Source organism: Chrysochloris asiatica, unplaced genomic scaffold (assembly GCF_000296735.1).
Source record: "Chrysochloris asiatica unplaced genomic scaffold, ChrAsi1.0 scaffold00056, whole genome shotgun sequence".
Classification (NCBI taxonomy): Eukaryota; Metazoa; Chordata; class Mammalia; order Afrosoricida; family Chrysochloridae; genus Chrysochloris; species Chrysochloris asiatica.
The window spans coordinates 3,479,322-3,500,685 of record NW_006408574.1 but is presented as its reverse complement, the minus strand read 5'-3'; the positions used below and the strand labels follow the sequence as shown (position 1 = coordinate 3,500,685).

At 52.3% G+C, this 21,364-nt stretch overlaps 1 protein-coding gene across 2 annotated transcripts in view; it reads left to right on the top strand.

Annotated features, from left to right (window-relative positions):
- COL5A1 (collagen, type V, alpha 1) overlaps positions 1-21,364 on the top strand; it is a 170,618-nt gene that overhangs the window by 36,860 nt on the left and 112,394 nt on the right. For both annotated transcript variants that reach the window (XM_006863708.1, XM_006863709.1), the window contains exons 2-4: positions 9,849-10,016; positions 14,201-14,414; positions 15,635-15,797. In XM_006863708.1, coding sequence (XP_006863770.1) covers positions 9,849-10,016; positions 14,201-14,414; positions 15,635-15,797 — 545 coding nt within the window. The remainder of the gene's footprint in view (positions 1-9,848; positions 10,017-14,200; positions 14,415-15,634; positions 15,798-21,364) is intronic.

Genomic DNA, 21,364 nt, shown 5'->3' with positions numbered 1-21,364 from the left:
CAGCTATGGCCCTGAGCATGGGGTGTCTGCAGCCTCCAAGACAGTTCCAAGCTGTGTCCTGAGTTGAGTCACTGAGTTAGGGATCCCCACTGCACTGGTGTCTTCTGAGCATCCTGCTTGTTTTCCACCTTCCAGGGTGACCGAGAACAAGACTCCGTGGGTTTTCTCCTGGGTGGATCTCTCGCAGGACCATCGCCCAGGCCTGGTCCTTTGGGGGTTGGGGTTCTTGTTTCTGGAGGCGGAACAAGGGGATATGTGGAGCCCCTTCCATAGGTGGGCCAGGCCCTGGGCTGGTGCCTGGCAAACCTGCAGACCACGTGATATGCACTGAGGAGCTGGAGTGTCTTCTGGGACAGGCAGACTGCATCCGACCCTCCCGGAGTCCATGGCTCCTTAAAAGAGATGGTACCGCACAGACAGCGGTGTATTTACAATGATGGAATGGCAAATGTGAGGAGAAGAGGGCAGCTATGGGATTGTGTGTCAAGAGGAGAGCAGGCGGCTGTGGTCCAAGGCCTCAGCCCTTAGTTCCACTCTAGGCCAGTGACGAGAGGCATGAAGGCCGGCAACCTCAGCAGGCTGGAACAGACGCTGAGGGTGGCTCAGTCCTCCTCCCAGCTCGGCACCACCGTGCTGTGTGATCTTGGGGTCCTCACTCCTCTTCCTCAGAATAAAGGTTGTTAGCCTCAATGTTGTGCATGATCCAGTCTAGTTCTGAAGTTATTTCATCTTGGGGATTTTGAAGATTTAGACCTTGGGAATTGTTTAGGGAGCTCTGAAATTTTAACTTGAAGATAATGATGTCAACCCTAGAGTATGCAGAACACTAATCCCTCCCCTTTCCCCAGCTGGCTCTTTCTATAGTCTGTCTCTCCAGCTTTGCTCTAACTGCTCACAGACCTTTGGCGGGACTTGGCCTCGAGCTCAGAGGCTGGAGAACTTGGCGATTTAAATTGCATTTGGAGTTGCAATCTTTGGGGAGGTGGACCGTGGGGCTCCAGCGGGGAGGCAGAGATGCTGCCCTGTTCCACACTGGGATGCTTGGGAAGGCCATCATGGTGGTCCAGTTTCTGCAGGAGGGGCTCTTGCTGGGTGCTATGAACCCAAGCTGTGTGACTCCCCTCACCCCAGCAACACCAGCGGGGATCCTGGACTTTCAAGTTCTATTTAGGTTACAAGAAAACCCTGGTGATCCTCTAGCTGGGAGGGTGAGTGTGTAGACCAGGCTGTGCCAGGAAAGTCAGGCAGAGAGGAACCCTCTGGTCACATCAGCAAGTTTGCCCAGAAAGCCCAACCCCTTAGGTATTTGTAGCCATCCTATAGGAGGGGCAAGGGGTGAAAATAACTTTCTAATAAAGGTAAAGGTAATAATAACTGCCCTTCCCCCCCCCCCACCCAGTGACTCTGACATGGGTGCCTGTGATCATTCTTGTTTGTAACATAGCAGTTTATTGTTGGTAAGTGCTGTTGAGTTGATTCCAACCCATAGCGACCCTGCATAGGGTTTCCAAGGAGCAGCTGGTGAGCTTGAACCACCGACCTTGCAGTTCGAAAGACTGCAGTCTGACACATTAGCCCACAGCGCCACACCAGGGCTCCAACATAGCAGTGGACACTGTTTAATCTTAGAGGCTCATCAGAACCTGGGCATCCCAAGGACACGTTACAGATTCTGAGGTCTGGATGTCCCCCCATAAATTAGCTGATAAGATAAAGCAGATTTTGATAAACCATGAATTCCTAAGCCAAACCTTTAAGGAAAGTGGAAAAAAGGCAATCTTTACCCATTAGTTCGGAAACCCTGGGTCGCTATGAGTTGGAACAGATTCCACCGCACGTAACAACGACAACCCATTAGTTAGTGTTTAAAACGGTGCAGGGCTTATTTAGAAAACAAAACAAGAGTCAGGGGGAGCTTTCTCACGCCTCTTGGGGCCATGAGACTTCAGCCCAGTTTCCACCCCCTGCAGGTGGCAGGTCAGAGGCTTTTGCGTGAGTCCAAACCACACAGCCAGGAAGGCAGCTGCAAAAGTAGCAAGTGGTCGGGTTGTCGTTTCCCCCTGCCCTCTGCTCTGGTACTGCAGTGACTAAGTGCTCCGCTGCTAAGACCCTTGACTGGACCACCAGCTGATCCTCTGAAGAAATCTTCCATAAAGGCGACAGCCTTGGAAACCCTATGGGACAGTTCTGCTTTGTCCTATGGGGTCGTTATGAGTCGGAATCGACTCCAAGGCAGTAGGTTTTGGTTCTGTCTGTCACATGTAAAAGGCACGAGTTCACGCATTCAAGCATTCATCTAATGTGCTGGAGAACATCATGTGTGCAGCCCCTGGGCAGGGAGGGATGGATAACTAAGCCCCGCCTCACATGTTCCGCCCCTTCCCACCGCGCCCCGCCCAGAAGCCGAAGCCCCACCCTCACTGCAATGCCCCACTCACACCTTAAGGACCAGTCCAGCACCACATAGCTCCACCCCGGCTCTGCATGGCTCCGTCCACATGCGGGACTCCTTCCGCTGCACAAGGCCCCGCCCACAGCCAAGGCCACACCCACACCGTAGGAGCTCTCCAGATCCACACAGCTCCACCCTCCTCCATAAGGCTCTGCCTACGTGCAGGACCCCGCCCCACCCAGCTACGTACAGCCCCGCCCACAATGCAGGGCCTTTCCCCTTCCTCCCCTTATGGTCTTTCCCACCTTGGGCTCCTAAGGTGGTGGGGACCTGGGGTGAATATTTCAGCACTGGAAGCAGCCCAGGGCTCTGCCTTTCTGGCTGTGAGTCACCTTTGTTCTCTGATCCACCACCCCATGCACCACGTGCTCCGAAGCTGGGATGAGGGCTGATGTCAGCGCTTGGTTGGGGCCTCCCTGAGCATTTCCATTCCTGGGGCTTACAGAAGAGGGCAAAACGGGGTTGCAGGATTCCGGAATCCATTTCTAAGACACACACTCCCAGTCTTGCCTCTTCCTTAAATCATGCAGCTTTCAGACTGTTTGCAAGTACAGAGACCGGTGGGTCTGTCCGGAAGGGTTTCACTTCCAAGGAGGGGCTGCAGAGCCTGAGATTGTCCCTTGAGCCCCCACAGGTGGGAGCTCTGGCCTCAGTCACCTTTCTGCTTTTAGCATCTCAGAGGGTGTCCAGGTGCCAGCTGAGTGCTGGGAACCAACTTAAAGACCTGTCTGTCCTGTCTGAAGCAGCTGCCGCTCTCCATCTACTGTGGGGGCTAGAGCACCAAGTCTGGGTGGCGGGGGCTATGCAGGGCCCTCACTGAGGTATGAAGTGCTTCAAGTTCTGTGGAGAGGTGAGTGCATGTAGTCTGAGGTTCAGCAGTTAGGGTTGAGTCCTGTCATCCCGGGTTACAAGTGCTGTGGTCTGGGCTGCTTCAGTACCTGTGGTCTGGCCAGCTGAGTGGACAGGGAACTCAGAAATTCTGGCCTTAGTTCTGGGGCAGTAAGGGGTAGCTGATTTAATAGATGGTGGTGGGAGCCCCTTTTAGGGGTGTGTGTGTCACCCCCAAGTGGTTAGTTGAGGCATTGCCATTGGCTGTTGAAACATTTGGCTACTTAGATGGCATGCTGTGAAATTTGTCTCTAGCACCTCAACCTCCTGATTTGCCCTATTCACCTACTCATTTGCTTATCCATCCATCTAGCTGTCCATGCATGCATGAATCCATCATCTACCACCTCTCACCCACCTATCCATACATCCATCCTGTTGTTTATCCATCCATCCATTCATTTCACCATATGTACATTCATTCATTCATTCATCCATCTATCCATTTATCCACCTACTCATCCATGTATCTATGCATCCATTCTTCCATCTATCTATCTATCTATCTATCTATCTATCTATCTATCTATCTATCTATCTATCTATCTATCTATCTATCCATACATCCACCCACCCATCCATCTAGCCATCCACCCATCCATCTATCCATTCATCCATTTATCCATCCATACAGCCATCTACACATGCATCCAAATATCCACTCATTCATCCAGCCATACAGTCAACCATTTACCCATCTACCCACCCACCACCATCTATTCATCCACCTACACATCTGTATTATGCACCCATGTTTTCACATCTGTATTTCTTTAATACCGGGTCTTCATGCTATCATGTGCAGTCCATGGCACCTAGGACATATTTTAAATCTTTCCACATTTGCCTCTTTTCTTCTTTAAAATGGACCTCTCCTTTGCCCCATCCCTTATGAGTCTGCAAATAAATGTGACATCTGCTACCTCAGCAGAAAGATGGGCCTTGAGGATGCTGATGCTTTAATGGTAAGTGTTTCAGGTGAAGTGCAGTGAATGGAGGCAGTGTTTAACTGGCCAATTGTGGGATGTAGCCAGGGCCTTCCTTGACCTGTGTTGAAGATGTCATGGCCACAAAACTCTTCTTAGAGGCCTGACCTGGGGGAACCTGGAGTGGGACTCTGAATGGCTTCTGCAGGAGGCTGGAGGGCAAGGCTCGGATGTAGCGGGAAATTGAGCTGGCTGCTAGGAAGAGGACGTTGGTAACAGGGAATAGGGGCTTACACATTCCTTGGAAGAACTGGTGTGCTGAGGATCAAAAGGCTTTAGGGACGCATATGTTCAAGGCAGCCCACCCCACCTACAGAACCACTATTGGCTCCCTGCTTGTGCCCCTAGACCCTACCACCAGCACAAACCTTGGTTGGAGGGAAGGTATCTCCTACCTACTGACTGGCGGACTCTGGTTTGCATGCAGAACCATCCAGAAGAGCATCTGGAGGGGGTGGTGGTGGTGGTGTGGGCTCTTTGCACTGCAGTGTGGAACTGCGCTGGGCTGGAACCTGAAGGAGCCTGGACCACGTACCCACTGGGTTTCTTTAATCCCGTCACATAGGGTGGAACAGCCAAGCCAGGTCAGGGAGAGGCTCCTGGAGGTGGACTTCTTGGGGACATCAGCACATCTGAAGGGTGACACATTCAGTAGCACAGACACCTGGCTGGTTGGTGAAGCCCTGGTAACACTGTGCCAACTCAGCCTCGATGAGGGGAAGGAAGGAGCAGGGCAGTGTTTGTGGCTCTATAGTCCCGGTATCTTTTCTCCTGGTGTCTCCTCCCATGATACGGAGACAAGGTGATGCGGAGACCTTCTCCTGTAGGTGGCATCTGGGTTCCAACTCCCCACCCACTTGTTCCCAGAGCTGGTGCTGGTAGAAAGACCAAGGTGTTGGGTTTGTCCAGAAATTACTGTCTGTCTCACAGAAAGCCCTGTCCACACCGGCTGCAAACTTCTGAGCAGTTTTCTAGCTTTGGCACAGGAAGCCCTGGCCGGCTGGAGGTGGCACTGGGCCTCAGAAAGGGCGGGTGACCACTTCCACTTGTTGTAACATTGTAACAGGTCTAAAAACATGTCTGCGAACTGCTGGGAAACAACTCTGCCCTGGAGCAATGCAGAAAACAGGTGGCAGGCTTGTGGGTCTGGGAAGAGCATCCAGGCGGCCTGGCTGCTTATGATGAGAATCCCAGAGTTCCAAGTGGCCCTCAGTCTCTTCCTGGTCCCTGCAGGTCCTGGCACGGTGCCTCAGAGATGTGCCAGGGCTCGGCTCCACGTCCCGTCCAGCAGGTGAGCTGGCACTGATGTGGCTGGCTGTGCCTACTGGCAGAGTCTGGTCTGGGGCCACACCACGGAGCATGCCAGGCACCTGTAACAGGCACTGTGTCCAATGTCTAGTTGACAGGCTTTTTTAAGATCAGCATGGGGTGGGGGGGCACACGTGCTTGAGGTACTGCTGCCTTTGGTGGACGGGTCCGAGGGGCTATGAAAGGAGGGGGATCTGTCAGTGAGGGAAGCAAGCTGCATCCTGGGAGCCCTGTCCCCATTAAGGTTCCTGGGCAGCACATGCTCCCTGCCCCCATCAGGACCAGCTGTAGAAATGAGGCTGCTGGAGGAGAAACACAGAAAGTTTGGAGAAGGGCCACAGGACACCCTCCCAGAGACTGTGGCCTGGCGGACACATTGGTGGCAGACAGGAGACTTGCTGACTTCCTTCCCTTCTTGGGGTCTCCGCCTCCCAGATCCTCATATTCTCTGCACTCACTGCCTGGCCCTGGCCTCTCACTGTCTTCTGGGTGTCCCTCCTCAGGGTGGTGGTAGGGGAGCTGGGCACCTGTGAGCTGGCCCTCTTCTGAAGTATGACTGAGTGAGTGGGTCTGCTGTGGTCCTTCGGGGCCCACCCTCACTGATGACGATACTGAAGCCCCAGAGCCGCAATTGGTTGTGGGGTTCTCCAGACTCAGGCGGAGGGGTCCTTTCTCACCCCACATCACCTACTCTTGTTATTAAAGTGGGTGTTTCCTCTTGAGAAACCTAGGCATGTGAGAAGAAACCAGCCCCTAATTGTGGGGCCCAAGTCAAAGCTTCATTCACTCACTCACTCACTCATTCACTTCCATCAAGTCCTAGGTGTGCGAGAAGAAACCAGCCCTGAGTTCTGGGGCCCGAGTCATTCATTCATTCACTCACTGCCATCAAGCTGGTTCTGACTCACAGCAACCCTATATAGGGTTTCAGTGACTCCTGGTGTGGTGCTGTATGATCAACACTAGACTGCAAACCACAAGGTTGGTTCAAACCCACCAGCTACTCCTTGGAAACCCTATACAGGGTCACTATGAGTTGGAACCAACTCGATGATACTTAACAACAACAACAACACTGGGTTTTGGAAGCTATAAATCTGTATGGGGACAGCCTCATCTTTTTCCAGCAGAGCGGGCTGGTGGGTTCGAACTGCAGACCTGGTGGTTAACAGTTTAATTCTTATCCTACAGTGCCACCAGGGTTCCTATTGGTATTGACACTGAATAGTTAGGAGGGCCCAAGAGCCAAGGGGCACATCTGTGTTTACCCTATTAGTGCACCCAGCAATTGGTGCTGACTCCCAAGTATACTTGTCAGAAACGTAATTCAAATTGGCATATGTATAAAGATGGGTTGATGGATTTGTGCGGGGAGGGACTTCAGGCACAGCTTGATCCAGGAGCTCAGAGAGTGTGTAGGAACCTGTCTCTGCATCCTCAGAAGGCACTGCCCACACCCACATTGTGGCAGAGCTTTAGCTTCATAACAGACTGATGGGATGCCTCCTGCCCAAAGGGAAAAGTCCCAGGATAGATTTTTCATGACCCTGCTTGCTCGCCAGTCCCACCCATACCCAGGTAGTGGGCACTGCTAGTCTCTGGGCTCCCTAAACTCAAAGGTCAGGAAGTTACCCCAGCTGTACACTTGTTGCATCTGTTTGACACTGCATGGACTCCAGTGAAGGCCTCTTGCTTGTAGTAGCACGAGATGGACTTTCATGCAAAGCTGGGTTCTTTTAGAGCAGGCATGGGCATCCTAGACCTTACCACCAACACAGGCTGGAGGGCTAGGTCTCCATGGCCAGTCCAGGAGCCATTGGCAGAGGAAGCCATCTTTTGAGTTGAGTTCTTGGGTAATGCCAGTGGTTAACATGTTGAGCAGCTAACTGAGACTTTGGAGGTTCAAGTCCACCTAAAGTTACCTCAGAAGTAAGGCCTGGCTTGAGAAGAATCAGCCACTGAAATCCCTGTGGAGCACAGTTCATCTGACACACATAGAGGCTCCATGAGATGAAGCCAGCTTGACAGCAGCTGGTCACTGGTGATTTCATTGCCTTGGGTCAGCTATCCTCTGCCCTCTGGTTCTGCTGCCCAGCTTGGAAGAGGCTGGTAGGACTACAACCTGACTGAGGGGTAGAGCCTTCCATGGTGATGCAGGGACCTGCCTCTCCGTTCCTCCGTCTGTCTTGTCTTTGGTTTGCCTTTGATGCTGACTCACGGAGGCCCTGTAGGAAGGAGTAGAGATGCTCCCCAGGGTTTGCAAGTCTGTCAACCTTTATGGGAGTAGACAGCCTCATCTTTCTCACTCAGAGTGGCTGGTAGGCTTGAATTGCCAACCTTGTGGTTAGCAGCTCATTGCTTAGCCCACATCACCAACAGGTCTCTTTCTTGCAATATGGTGGCCGTGGTTGTGTGCCATGGAGTTGGTTCCGACTCATAGCGACCTCATATAGGATTTCCGAGGCTGTAAATCTTTACGGGAGCAGAAAGCCTCATCTTTCTCCCATGGAATGACTGGTAGTTTCGAATTGCTGACCTTGAGGTTAGCAGCCCAACTCTTAACCACTATCACTATGCTACCAGAGATTCTTCTCTTATGATATAAGCGTCTGTTTTTTTGAATGGGTGGGGGGGTAGAAACTGGGTATTTGCTGCGAACTGTGATTGGAGAACTGCATTTTCACTGGGTCCCTTGCCCTCTTCAGTGATGCAGGACGGAGTCCCAAAGGGCTTTGCCCTTTCACAAATCACCTTCAGAATTCTCTGTCTGCTTGCGATCGATCACTCTGGTTTCCTAACAGAACCATGTTCAGGCGACCCTGTCAGCCTTGCGGGGTTCCAGACTTTGGGGGTGGCGTAAACAGTTTGTGCTCAGTGGTTAGATTGAAGGTTGTTGGCCTGAAGCCACCAGGTGGCGCCATGGAAAGGGACTGACCATCTGCTTACATTAAGGTCACAGTCATGCAGGCCCCATGGAGGAATTCTACTCAGTAACATATGGGGTCTCAAGGAGTCAGAATTAACTCGGCCATTAAGAAAACAGAGGTCATGTTTTGGTGGAGTCATTAAGCGTTTGGCTGCTAAGCAAGAGATAGGTGGTTTGAATCCATCAGCTGCTTTGAGAGAGATGTGAGGGTTGGCTTCCATGGGGACCCTATGAGGCAGTTCTGTTCTGCCCAACAGGGTCGCTGTGTGTTGAAACCCACTGGACAGCGGTAGCTTTGTTTTGCCTCAGTGAGACCACATGGCTGTAGCCGTGGACTGGATGACACTTAACTCTACCCTGGGCAGTGGCTGAAAGCTCGATTCCTGGCCACCCCACGCCCATGCAGACCTCAAAGGTATTATGGATATGGTTCCAGACCCCTGCAATAAAACGGAGTGTGCAAATAAAGCCAGTCCCATACAGTGTGCGATTCCCAGTGCAGATGAAAGTGATGTCGACAACAGACTATGATCTAGGAAGTGTGCGTAAGTGTGATGACAAACTTTGAGCTATTGTGAGAATATCCGATGGGACACAGAAGCACAGAGTGAACACTCTGTTGGAAAATGGTGCCAACAGGCTTGCTTGGTGCCAGGCTGCCACACTCCTTGCACTTGTATCTGCAGTGTGGCAAGCCAAGCACAAGGAAGCAAGGCTTGCCTGTACGTCAGGACAAAACACTTCTGGGGCCTGCACCATCCTCACAATCACTGGTCAGCTGAGTGGTCACTGTACATTCTGAGTACCTTCCAACCCAGGAGACTCACCTCTACTGGACAGGGAACTGTTATGAGCCACAGGGTTCTGAAGAAGATCACCAGGCTTTTCTTCCTGGTCTCTCTTAGTCCAGAAGCGCTGCTGAAACCTGCATGCTAGTGGGTGACCCTGCTAATAATTGAAATAATGGTGGGCTAACTTCCAGCATCCCAGCAACACTTGAGTCCCCACAGATGGAGAAGTGAGTGGTGGAGAAGAAGGGCAGAACTACAGACCCGCAGAGGTTGTAACAACCAGGGTGGACCTGGGCACTGATGCTCATAGCCAGCAAACATGAGCACGAGGTGGAGGGTCTGAGATTGGGTTTCTTCAGAAAGTGCCACTGCCTAAGCCTCTGAAACCCAAGGGACCCCAATTTCAAAAACTCCATGGGCGTTTTCTCACGGGGGCACTGTGAATGCCCTTTTCCTCACTCAGTGTCTAATCCCTCCCCTCCCACCTCTCATTTCAGCTCAGCCAGCAGATCTTCTGAAGGTTCTAGATTTCCACAACTTACCTGATGGCATCACAAAGACAACAGGTTTCTGTGCAACACGGCGATCTTCCAAAGGTCCAGACGTTGCCTACAGAGTCACCAAGGATGCCCAGCTCAGCGCGCCCACCAGACAGCTCTATCCCTGTGAGTACACGCATGCACACGGATGCTTCGGCCTCCAGATGGGGTGCAGGGATGGGAAAATGGGCTCGGGGAGCCCCAACTAGATCTCATTGTGGTGGAGACCAACCCTGAGCAGCTGTCCCTGTACGCCCTCTGCTCTCCTGGGCAGGTGTCCTCCAGGCTGTAGATGAGCAGCCAGGACCCCACCTTCTGATGGTTCCTGGGTAGCCGGCCAAGAGAGACAGCAGTGTTATGGGACAGGAAGTGCCCCTGGTCAGAGGCTTAGTTGGGGGCAACGGCATTAGGAGACGCATGGGGTCAAACATAACCACTCCCAACAAGCGAGCGGGAGGTTTTCATGAGAATCAATTGCCAGGTGCCAGATCCCTGCTTTTAATTACACACTTAGAGTGGGAACAGAGCCAGCACCCAGATGACATCCAGGTTGTCCCTGCCACCTGGCATTGGGCAGTGCCTCCCCTCCCACTGCCAGTGAGTCCTGGATTTTATCTGGACATGTGTAAATAAGCTAGAGACTGCTGACCTCGCCCCCGCCCCTGGGCACTGGTGACTGGGTCTGGAAGGGGGGCCTCCTTCTGTGCCCTGGAGTCTGCAGGTGACCCTGATGGTGGACCTGGATTTGGTACCCTCTTTTGTTGGCCCCCTGGGTTCTGGAGGGGTTCACGCTTTCAGTGACCGCTTCTTTACTTCCTCCAGTCTTCCCACACACGATGTGGGCTTGCCTCCAACTGTCCTCTTGGCCTCTCACTCATGGTGCCCTGAAGAGTTTGTTCCTGAGAGGGAGTTGACTTATCTCCTCAGGAGGGTCGTTTTGGAGAGAGGACACGATTCAGAGACCCCTGTCCCTGCTTGTAGTCCTGCAGAGAGGAGAGAAGGCAGTCAGGGATCCTTCCCAGCACATGGCCTCTTAAAGAGCCCACCTTTGGGTGTCTAGATCACCAGTAATGTTGATGTCCCTGTTGTAGCTTCATGAGATACCGAGAACCTGGTGACCTTCCCTCGCCCAGAATCACAGGGACTTTGTTTTCCTATGCATCTGTCATCGTTGTTAGATGCACTGCCCGGTCCTGCATCAAGCTCATGGTCATTCCCGTTTGAGTCTGTTGTTGCAGTTACTGTGTCAGTCCATCTCCTTGGGGGTCTTCCTCTTTCTCACTGACCCTCTAATTTACCAAGCATAATGTCCTTCTCCAGGAACATGGTCCCTTCTGGTTACATGTCCAAGTATGTGAGAAACAATTCCCATCCTAGCTTCTCAGGAGCATTCTGGTCACACTTTTCCCAAGACATATCTGTTGGGTTTTCTAGCAGTCCGTGCGACTTTCAATATTCCTCTTCAACACCATCACTCAATTTTTCTCCAGTCTTCTTGAATCAATGTCCAGCTTTTGCCTGAGGTGATTGGAAGGACCATGGGCCAGCTCAGGACACTGCAGTCCTCAAGGGGACACAACCAGATGCACACCTGTCTACCTGTCTACCTTTTGGGAAGCACACCTGTCTACCTGTCTACCTTTTGGGACAAACACATCTATGAGATTGGCCCATTGCATGGCATAGCTGTGAGTCAGAACCGACTTACAATGAACCACAACACCATAGGATCATTTGCATGTTTTCCCGCTCTGTGTACCCCACGTAAGAATTTCTGAGCCAGAGGGATGAGGCAGGGGTCTGGGAAAAGACCCGGAGCCCTGGTGGTGAGGAGTCTGTGACCTGCCCTAACCACAGGTTCTCGGAAATGAGAATCTTATCTCTTGGAGGAATCCTGGTGTGTATAAGCACTGGACAGCTAACCGCAAAGTCGGGGGTTCAAACCCACCAGCTGCTTCTTGGAAACCCTATAAAGGGTCACTGTGAGTCAGAACTGACTCTACTTAACAACAACAACAAGCCTTCATGTGGGTCTGCCACTTGCCATGGTTTGGGCAGGGGTGTGGTCCGGTCTCTGTTTCCATGGGGGAACATAGACGGTCTCTCAGGCTTGCTACTGGAACATGTTTGGAACACGCAGGACAAGGCATGTGACGTGGTTGTTGGTGTAGACAAAGACCATCACATACCTGATGATTCCCGGGGTCTGGTCTGCTCATTTCTAGGGAGTGGGCAGGAGGGTCTGCACAGCCTTGCCCCGCACTAAGCCTCAGACCAGACCTGAACTCCAGGCTGCCTTTGGGGGTGGGGGTATGGCAGGACTCCTATGTGGGACTCCTTTCTGTAGGACCGGCCCTTCACCCCAGATGCGCTGGGACCGCGAGATGTTAGCTGTGGCACCACCTCCTCCCAGGGTCACGTGGCCACCTGGCCCTGGTTAACCTCCCCCACGCCACCATTCCTGCAGCCTTTGCCCTCACAGCCCCCCTCTCACAATGTACAACTATTCAATGAACTTTCCTTGTCTCCATCACTCAAGTGCCTCATCCTGGGGGCAGGGTCAGTGCCTGACAGTCCTTGGTTCCCCTGGAGCCCAGCAGGCAGCTTCCTGGCACACAGTGGGCAGGGACAAATGTACAGTCTCAGTGCTCAGCGCCACTTACTTACACAGCTTGGTCTGAGATCCTTCAACTGCAAATGCATCTATTAAACACCTACTATGTACCTCAAGTGCTCTAGTGCCTTTGGGCTTCTGTGGGAAAGGAATCACCCCCAGCTTTTTAGGAAGCTTTGACAACATCTGGCTGTCTTTCCCAGACTCCAAGGTGGTTAGTTACAAAACGTGCCAGTCCCAGATATAGACCACCTGGACAGTGATGGCTAGCCATCATTACCTTCCTGGGAGACAGATGAACATGAAACATAACGTTTCCTCTCAGGCTATCTGAGCTGAGAGAAAATGTTACCATAATAATGTTAAAAATGGAGAAGCAGTGTCTTACACGGGGTGAGAGTGGGGGTCCTCCCTCCCCCCATCTGTCATTCCTTGTTTGAGACAAAAATGGCATCTTAGGTGGGGGTGGTGGGCTGATGACTGAGACCACCTCTGAAATGGTTGGGCACAAGAAAGATACAGAGCTCTTGGTTCCCAGAGGGACACCAAGAACAATTGAGCTCACTCCCCTAATCGCCGATCCCCACCCCATTTCTGAGGGGATAGGATGTGGCATGCAGGGCAGTCTTTCTCTGTAGACAGAGACAAAGGCACAGGAGTGGGACCCGTGTGCCCAGCTCTCAGCCACAGGGCACTTGTAAGGAGGGCTTAGGGCCCCAAAGCGGGGTGGAGATCTGTAGCTGCTGCGGTCCCCCTCTTTACCTGTCCTTCAGACCTCTCCCCTCTCTGGTGGCCTGTGAGGTCCTGTCTCCCCAATATAGCCTCCTGTCCCCAGACCTGAAGCAGAAGCGTGCTGCTGGCTGCCCCCGTCCCACCAGCAGAGGGCGCTCTCAGACAGCTCTCGGAGCCACCACCACCAAGGAGACCCAACTCCACCACGCTTCAGGGCTATGGTGTCTGGCTCACCTGCTTACCCTTATTAGGATTCCAGCAAAAGGCCAGGACCAGAGTGGTTTGCTTATTTTATTCTGCCCCATGGCAGAGCCTCAGCTCCTGGTGGGCTGGAGGGAGAGGCAGGCCCGTGACCCCATCCGTAATTGGAAACCAGCTCCTTCTGGGTGGTTCTGAGAAGGTCGGGGTCCCAGTCACACACTTCCCACCTCCGGGTGACCTCTACTGGCTCCTGACCTGTGTTGTCAATGCATTCCTTCTCATCAGTGTATCAGGTGGTTTCTAATCGCAATTTGATTGAAGCATTGAAAGAATCTCTCTGTCCTTCCTTCTGTTTCTCATGTTGGTCAGGGACTGTCACAAAGTGCAGCTCTAGACTAGGTCCCACACATGCGCCCTCTTGTTCCCTTCTCCCTGCCCCACCCCCTCCTGTTGGACACAGCACATCAGGAACAGCCCACAGCATGATCATAGCTGGATTTTCTGCACAAATATATTCTGTGAGATGTGGGAACTGGGCAGAGGGAGTGGAGGTGAGCAGCTGCAAGGATCACAGGGTTTTATGGCTGAGTTTGTGTTGAACTGAGCCTTTACTAGACATGAGGCAATTAGGAGGGGCTGCAGGAACAGCTTGATCAAGGGGCAGATGTGCAGTGAATGGCCCCGAGTGTGTGCCTGCAGAGAGCTGTGTGCTGGGCGTAGCTGGCCCATGCTGATCGCCTTATGACCGTGTTCTGTGTTCCAGCGTCTGCGTTCCCTGAGGACTTCTCCATTCTAACCACTGTGAAAGCCAAGAAGGGCAGCCAGGCCTTCCTGGTGTCTGTCTACAATGAGCAAGGCATTCAGCAGATCGGCCTGGAGATGGGACGCTCCCCCGTCTTCCTATATGAGGACCACATGGGAAAACCAGGCCCAGAAGACTACCCACTTTTCAGGGGTATCAATCTGTCAGACGGCAAGTAAGTGGGTACAGTTGGCACCTGGAGCCGCCGGCCGCGGTGGGGCATTGAAGCTCCATGGGCAGTGGGAATCTCTGAGACCCCCCAGAGGTGGCAACACATGCGCAGAGCCCCACACTGGAGCCTTAGTCCTGGACGCTGCTCTCAGTTTGTCCTCTGTAGTTCTGGGGAGACCCTCTGCTCCCTTTTCCTCTGTACAGCGCAGTATAAAACCACACCAAGTCCACTGCTCCAGGGTCAATTTCCAGTCTGAGCAGCTCTGACAGGCTGGACGCCTCCACACTGTTTCCGAGGCTGTACATAGTACAGCAGCAGATAGCCTCAGCTTTTTCCTGAGAACCGGCTGCTGGGTTTGAACCACCGACCTTACTGTTAGCAGCCCAGTGCTTAACCCACTAGGACACCCTAAAGGGCATCAAGTGCTGGAAGGCGTCTTTGCTTCAGAAGGGATGTAGGAAGTGGCGAAGTCGTAGCCAGCTTGTTCTAGGAAAGATGCAGGGCAGCCTTCAAGGCACAGATGCATTGGATGTGAGAGTAAAGGATTTGAGTCGGGAAAGGGGAAAGGCAAGTCTTGCGGGCTTCCTGTCGGGGCTCACTGGACACCACCCACTCAGAGTCTCCTGGGAGGCCGCTCGTAGAGACCGTTGAAGGACATCGTTCCTGGGTTCCTGGTTAAGTAAAATTCCAGACTGACCCTCTTTCCATCCAGACAGAGTCCTTGCTGGCGTGTGTCCTTGGTGACCCAGTTCATGCACTGAGAACAGTAACTGAAATCTTTGACTGATGGTGCCCTTGCGTGTGTCAGAGGAGAACTGCTCCCCACTGGGTTTTCAATAGCGGACTTTACAGAAGTAGATTATCTTCTTTCTGAGGAACCTCTGGGTAGACTCGAACCTCCAACTTCTACCTCGGCACCCATGGGACAGCCATCACCCTGCTCCTTCCTCTGAGGGAGTGACAGGTGCTGTGAATGGGCTTGTGCTGATCTTCAATACCAGGGGTCCAAGCTAGGGCCAGTGTCTGAGTCCATGTCTGTGCCTCAGCCGTCTTCTCCTGAGCAGCTCAGGGATGTGTGCCCCTGCTTGCTTGACCCGAAGGCTGATCTGTCCGGACGTAGGGGATCCCAATACTCCCTGTTTTTTTTTTTTAGCAGCTGGGCATGGGAGCTCCTTGGACCCAAACCCTGCTTCAGCGGCATGGCCAACCTTTTTTCTCTGCAGGTGGCACAGAATTGCTCTCAGCATCCACAAGAAGAATATCACCCTAGTCCTGGACTGTAAAAAGAAAACCACCAAGTTCCTGGACCGGAGTGACCACCCCATCATCGACGTCAATGGCATCATCGTCTTCGGTACCAGGATTCTGGATGAGGAGGTGTTCGAGGTAAGCAGTGGGCTGTCCACTGTGGCCCCTCGACCTAGATGCCCCGTAGGAACTGTTTCAGAGAAGCCTGTCTCTGAAGTTGGGTCCCTGGTTCCGTGTGTCCAAAGCTGGTGCTGCTGCTGACTTGTGGGGCAGGAGCTCTCAGGTGTGGTGTCAGCCACACAGGGCGGAGGCTTCAGAAACCTGGAGAGGTGGACTCGGGGCAGAACTGCCCTGGAAAGTTTCCAGGCCTAAAACTCTTTGTGGACGTAGACTGCCTTGCATCTGTCTCCCATGGAGCAGCTGGTGGGTCTGAACCACTGACCTTTCAGTTAGCAGTCCAATGCTAACCTTCCCCCACAGTCCATGATTTTAACTGTTTGCTGCCCTTGTTGTTGATACCAGATGTGGCCGGCATAGGAAAGGGACAAATGGTTACCTTGACAAGGGCACCGCGGGGCTTGTTGGGGAGGGAGGGACGGGTGTTGAAGGACAAGGACCAACCCTGGAGCTGCCTCTGAATCTGGGTAAAGCAGGTGGTGTTGGTGAGTGTCTGGGTGTTCATTTGTAGAAGGAGGGTCAGAGTGATGGCCCCTCCAGGGTTGTGGGGGTTTACCTGGGCCCAGGTGTAAAGCTCTTGGCTTTGGTACCTGCTTGGCCACTTGTGCGGCGATCTTAGTGACCGCTGCTGATCATGTCTGTTGGTGGAGGTTCTGGTCTGGAGGTGGGATGGTGAGCTGAGGCTGGGCAGCGGCACTGAGGACTGGGGTTAACTTAGGGTGCAGTGACTTCTCTATGGACCCCTGGTGTGGCTCTGTAGCATCAGCACTATATGCTAACCACAAGGTCAGCAGTTCAAACCCACCAGCTGCTCCTTGGAAACCCTATTTGGTTGGTTATGTGCTGTGGAGTCATTTCCGACTCATAGCGACCCAGTACAGGGTTTCTGAGGCTGTAAATCTTTACCGGAGTAGAAAGCCTCATCTTCCTTCTGAGGAACAACTGGGAGTTTCAAACTACTGACATTGAGGTTCGCAGCCCGATTCGTAACCACTACGCTACCAGAGCTCCTTTGGAAACCCTATACAGGGTCATTATGAGTTGGAACCGACTCAGTGGCATTTACCAACAGCAATGACAGTGCTGTGCCTACTCTCTCATTCCTAATATCTCTGGGTGGTTGATTATTGGGAAGATTCAGGAAAATGCTTTTCCTTTCTGAAAAATAATTAGAACCTTAAAACACAGCTTCCTTGATTTTCCACTGGGTCAGGAAAACGCCTTTCCAGAAATGCAGTATGTTAAGAATCGTTTGTTGTAGGGAAGCTGGGCTGGATGGAAATCCCAGCAGCCCCGCTGAGTAGCTGCGTAATCTTAGGCAAGCTGCTGCCCAACCTGAGGCTCAGTCTCCCCATCTGTAAAATGGGTACAGCCATAGTGCTTTCCTCATTTTGTGTGTGTGTGAGGCAGGAGTGGAAATCGAGTCATACTTGCGTGTACACGTGTATGGTTTATAGCAAGCATCTACTAACAATTATTGTCCTTACTAAATACGTCAGCCGATGCCTTTTGAAGTAAAATGAATCAAATTCTGTAGCCCCTGTCTTCCTCCTCAGCTTGCAGTCCCAACAGACAGTGGGGTCTCCCGTTGCTCTTCAAGGCAGAGTCGTGTTTGATACAGAGGGTCACAGCTCCGGGTTTCTGAGGAGCTGCTGCCCAGGGTGTGACCAGGCCATGCTGTGGGTCATCAGGTGAGGCATGCTTCCCAATCCAGACCCAGATCTTGACCATCGGAGTTGGGGCATCTGGGATGCCCCCCTGGGCCATTGGCGAGGTGTCAGAAGCAACATGCATATCCATACTAGCATCCCCAGATGCTAAGGAGCTCTGGTAGCGTAGTGGTTACGAATCGGGCTGCGAACCTCAAGGTCAGCAGTTTGAAACTACCAGCTGTTCTGCAGAAGAAATATGAGGCTTTCTGCTCCCGTTAAGAGTTGCAGCCTCAGAAACCCTGTGTAGTGTCATTATGAGTCAGAACCGACTCCATACTTAACAACAACAACAATCCCCCAGATGCTGCCCTCAGTCTTCCCGAGTCCCGTGGAGTTAGGGGATTAGGACGCTGCATTCAGAAACGAGCCTTGAGGTCTGGGGAGGATGGAGCCAGGTGGGTTGCATGTGCCTTCATTTGGACAATGCTGAGGGTGAAGCAGGGCAGTGTTCCGGAATGTGCTCATGCTGCCCTTCCGTTGCCCTATGTGGACAGACGCAGGTGGCAGACCACCCTCTGTGTGGAGGAATGAGGCTCAGGAGCTGTTCCTGGGATGACTGTTCTGTCTGGAATGACCGTTTTGTCTGGGATGACCTTCCATCAGGGATGACCTCTCTGTCAGGGATGACCTCTCTGTCAGGGATGACCACTCTATCTAAGATGACCATTCTGTCTGGGATGACCTTCCATCGTGGATGACCACTCTGTCTGGGATGACAGCTCAGTCTGGGATGACCGCTCTGTCTGGGATGACCATTCTGTCAGGGATGACCACTCTCTCAGGGATGACCACTCTGTCTGGGATGACCATTTTGTCAGGGATGACCACTTTGTCTGGGATGACGGCTCTGTCTGGGATGACCGCTCTGTCTGGGATGACCTCTTTGTCTGGGATGACCTCTCTGGGATGACCACTCTGTCTGGACTGTGGTCACAAGGTGGACGCCGTGTCCAGGCAGCCCAAACCTCTCTCTTGTTACCTCGCACAAATCCAGATGGAGGCCTCTGCTGAGCCCCACCATCTCCCATCCCCTGACCCAGCGTTTCCCGTCGACATAGCTGAGCTGCCTACATAGGCGGCCTCTGTGCCAGGGTATAGGTGGAGACCCCAGAGCGTGGGCTCTGAGGGGCAGTAGGATCATGTGTGGGGTCACTGTTGCCCTCAGGGTAGGTGTGCCCTGACCTGGATTTTCTAAGACTTTTGCTTTCCCTTAGAGAAGACCCACTCAGAGTGCCGAAGGATCAAGAACAATTTGAGCCTGGGGCCCAGATTCTGGAGACTGTGGACTGGGCTGGCCCTGGACTGATCCCTTCTCCTCCATAACTTCTCTTCTGTTTGAGGGACCCCATCTGACTCCTGTGTAGGGCAGGTGTGACAGGAGTGGACACATCTTGGTGGCAGGTTTTGGATTTGCTCTGGGTCTTGGACTCTTTCCCTGCCCCAATACCCTGAAGAGCTGAGTTCAGGAAGCAGGGAACCAGGTAGGTGCAGAGGTCTAAGTTGTTCAGAAAACCCAAGGTCCAGAGAGATATGGGGCTGTGTTTATGTAGTCATGCTCATCCCCTTGGGTTTGGAAAGGGGGGTGAGTATCACCGTCCCCTTCAGCTCTAGAATGCTTTCCTATGGTCCTGGGGCACCAACACGGTTGGCTCCATCGTACAGATGGGGAACTCACAGAGCAGAGGTAAAGCCACCTGCCCAAGGCCACACATCTGGGGGCCTGATTCCAGGTAAACAGGTGTATGACCCTGGGACCATGCGTCTCATCCTCACACTCAAGTTCTTCCCCCTCATGGTGTCCCACTTCCTATCTGTCCAATCATGACCACTGTCCCTGTGGGCAGCTCCCCCTCCAGACCACAGAACCAACTGCAGGCCAAGCTCATCTCTAAGGATTTCCCTCTGCCTTGGTCCCCACCCCAATGTCCCCAGTCCTTCTGGTTCCAAGGCCATGAGTGTCTGTCCTTGAGGTGACCCTTCCCTGCCTTCTCTGCCCCTGGTTGGTTCTCACTGCCTGTGTCAGAGTCCTACCCCTCAACTGTCTACCAGGGTTTCCAATTTTCAGACTCTCCAGAATCAGGATTTGTCTGGCTTTTGTCCACATAAGGTCCTTGATCAAGGGTCTGAGATGATGCTCCACTCTCTAGACAGCCTCCTCTGTGCAGCTTCTGCCTTCTTTCCACAGTCGTATCTGGCTTGCTTACATTGAACGTTCCTAGGAACAGCATGTTGGACATTCCTTTTTTGAAACTGGGAAGTATAGGTTTTTCCCCCACAAGTTAGCCACATTGTCATGGCACAGCAGTCCCTCTCAGATCCAGTGGTGTTTGCAGTAGAGATAGTCCAGATGTGGGGCACACCCATGACCTTCACCTGAGTTATGCTGCATAACCTTCTTATGTGTAGTACCATTGCCAAACACTTTTCACTTGGGTGGGTGGGTAGGTGAATGGAAAGATGATGGATGATGGATGGATGGATGGATGGATGGATGGATGGATGGATGGATGGAAAGGTGATGCATGGATGGATGGATGAGTAGATTGATGGGAAGTTGGATGGATGGATGAGTAGGTGGGTGGGTGAATGGGTAGAAAGATGATGGATGGATGGGTGAATGGATGAGTGGATGGACAAGTAGATGGATGGATGGATGGGCAGATGAGTGAATGGGTGGTTGGATGGATAGATGAGTGAATGGGTGGTTGGATGGATAGATGGATGGGTGGGTTGATGGATGAGTGGGTGGGTAGATTAATGAATGGATGGGTAGATGGATAGGTGAGGTGGGTAGATGAAAGGATGGATGGATCAATGAATGGATTAGTGGGTGGGTGAGTGGATGGAAAGATGATGGATGAATGGATGGATGGATGGATGGATGGATGGATGGATAGATGTGGGGAGGAGGAAAGTGTTCTGTATTTATAGACAGATGATGTATAGATAATAAAAGAATATGTGGGTGAGTTGATGCATGGATGTGTGGATGGGTGGATGGATGCATCTATGGATAGATGGGTGGATGGATGGGCATATAGCAAAACACATTTCAATCAAAATGGAAAGTGATGGAATACAGCATGTGGAGCAGCTCTGGCTTCTAAAACAAACCGTACCCTCTGTGTCCTTCACCTACCTCTCTCCTGCCGTCTTCCATCCCTGCAGGAATGTGTGTGTCCTGCATAAAGCCAACAATCATTTTGATGGTTATTGAATTGGGGGAAGGCCTGGGAGCCAGATCTGTTACATTTGCAGATGATGCCAAGTTAATATATTGGTTGACAGAGACACAGAAAGATATTTCAGGTTGTGACTATGTTTTGGAACCAAACAGATGAAATTTAATAAGGATAAATGTGAATTTCTGCACTTGGGTTCAAAACAGACAATGGAACGTTTGCAGGATGAGGGATGCAGTGGCAGAGTATGGAAAAGAATTCGGCATTTGCAGATGTCAGACCCATTAGTGACTGTCAGTGTGATGTGGTGGTTGTGGGTGGCACTAGGAACTGACGGAAAGGTGGTAAAGTATATCTGGAAACTGCCATATGGAGGTTAGTTTAAAGATCTGGGAGTCAAGCCTAGAGCAGTACAGTCAAGAAGGAGAGAAGAGCTGTTGGCCTGAGTGTGGGATCTTGCTCAGTGGGGGTGTGTGAAGTACTGTCAGAATGAGAACAAATGAATGGGGTGTTCATGTATGTGGCCTTTAGCATCCAGCTCTTCTTCAGATCCCAGCTCGGAGACCACCTCCTCCATGGTGCCTCCCCTGACCTCCGCAGGTCCCAGCTCGGAGACCACCTCCTCCATGGTGCC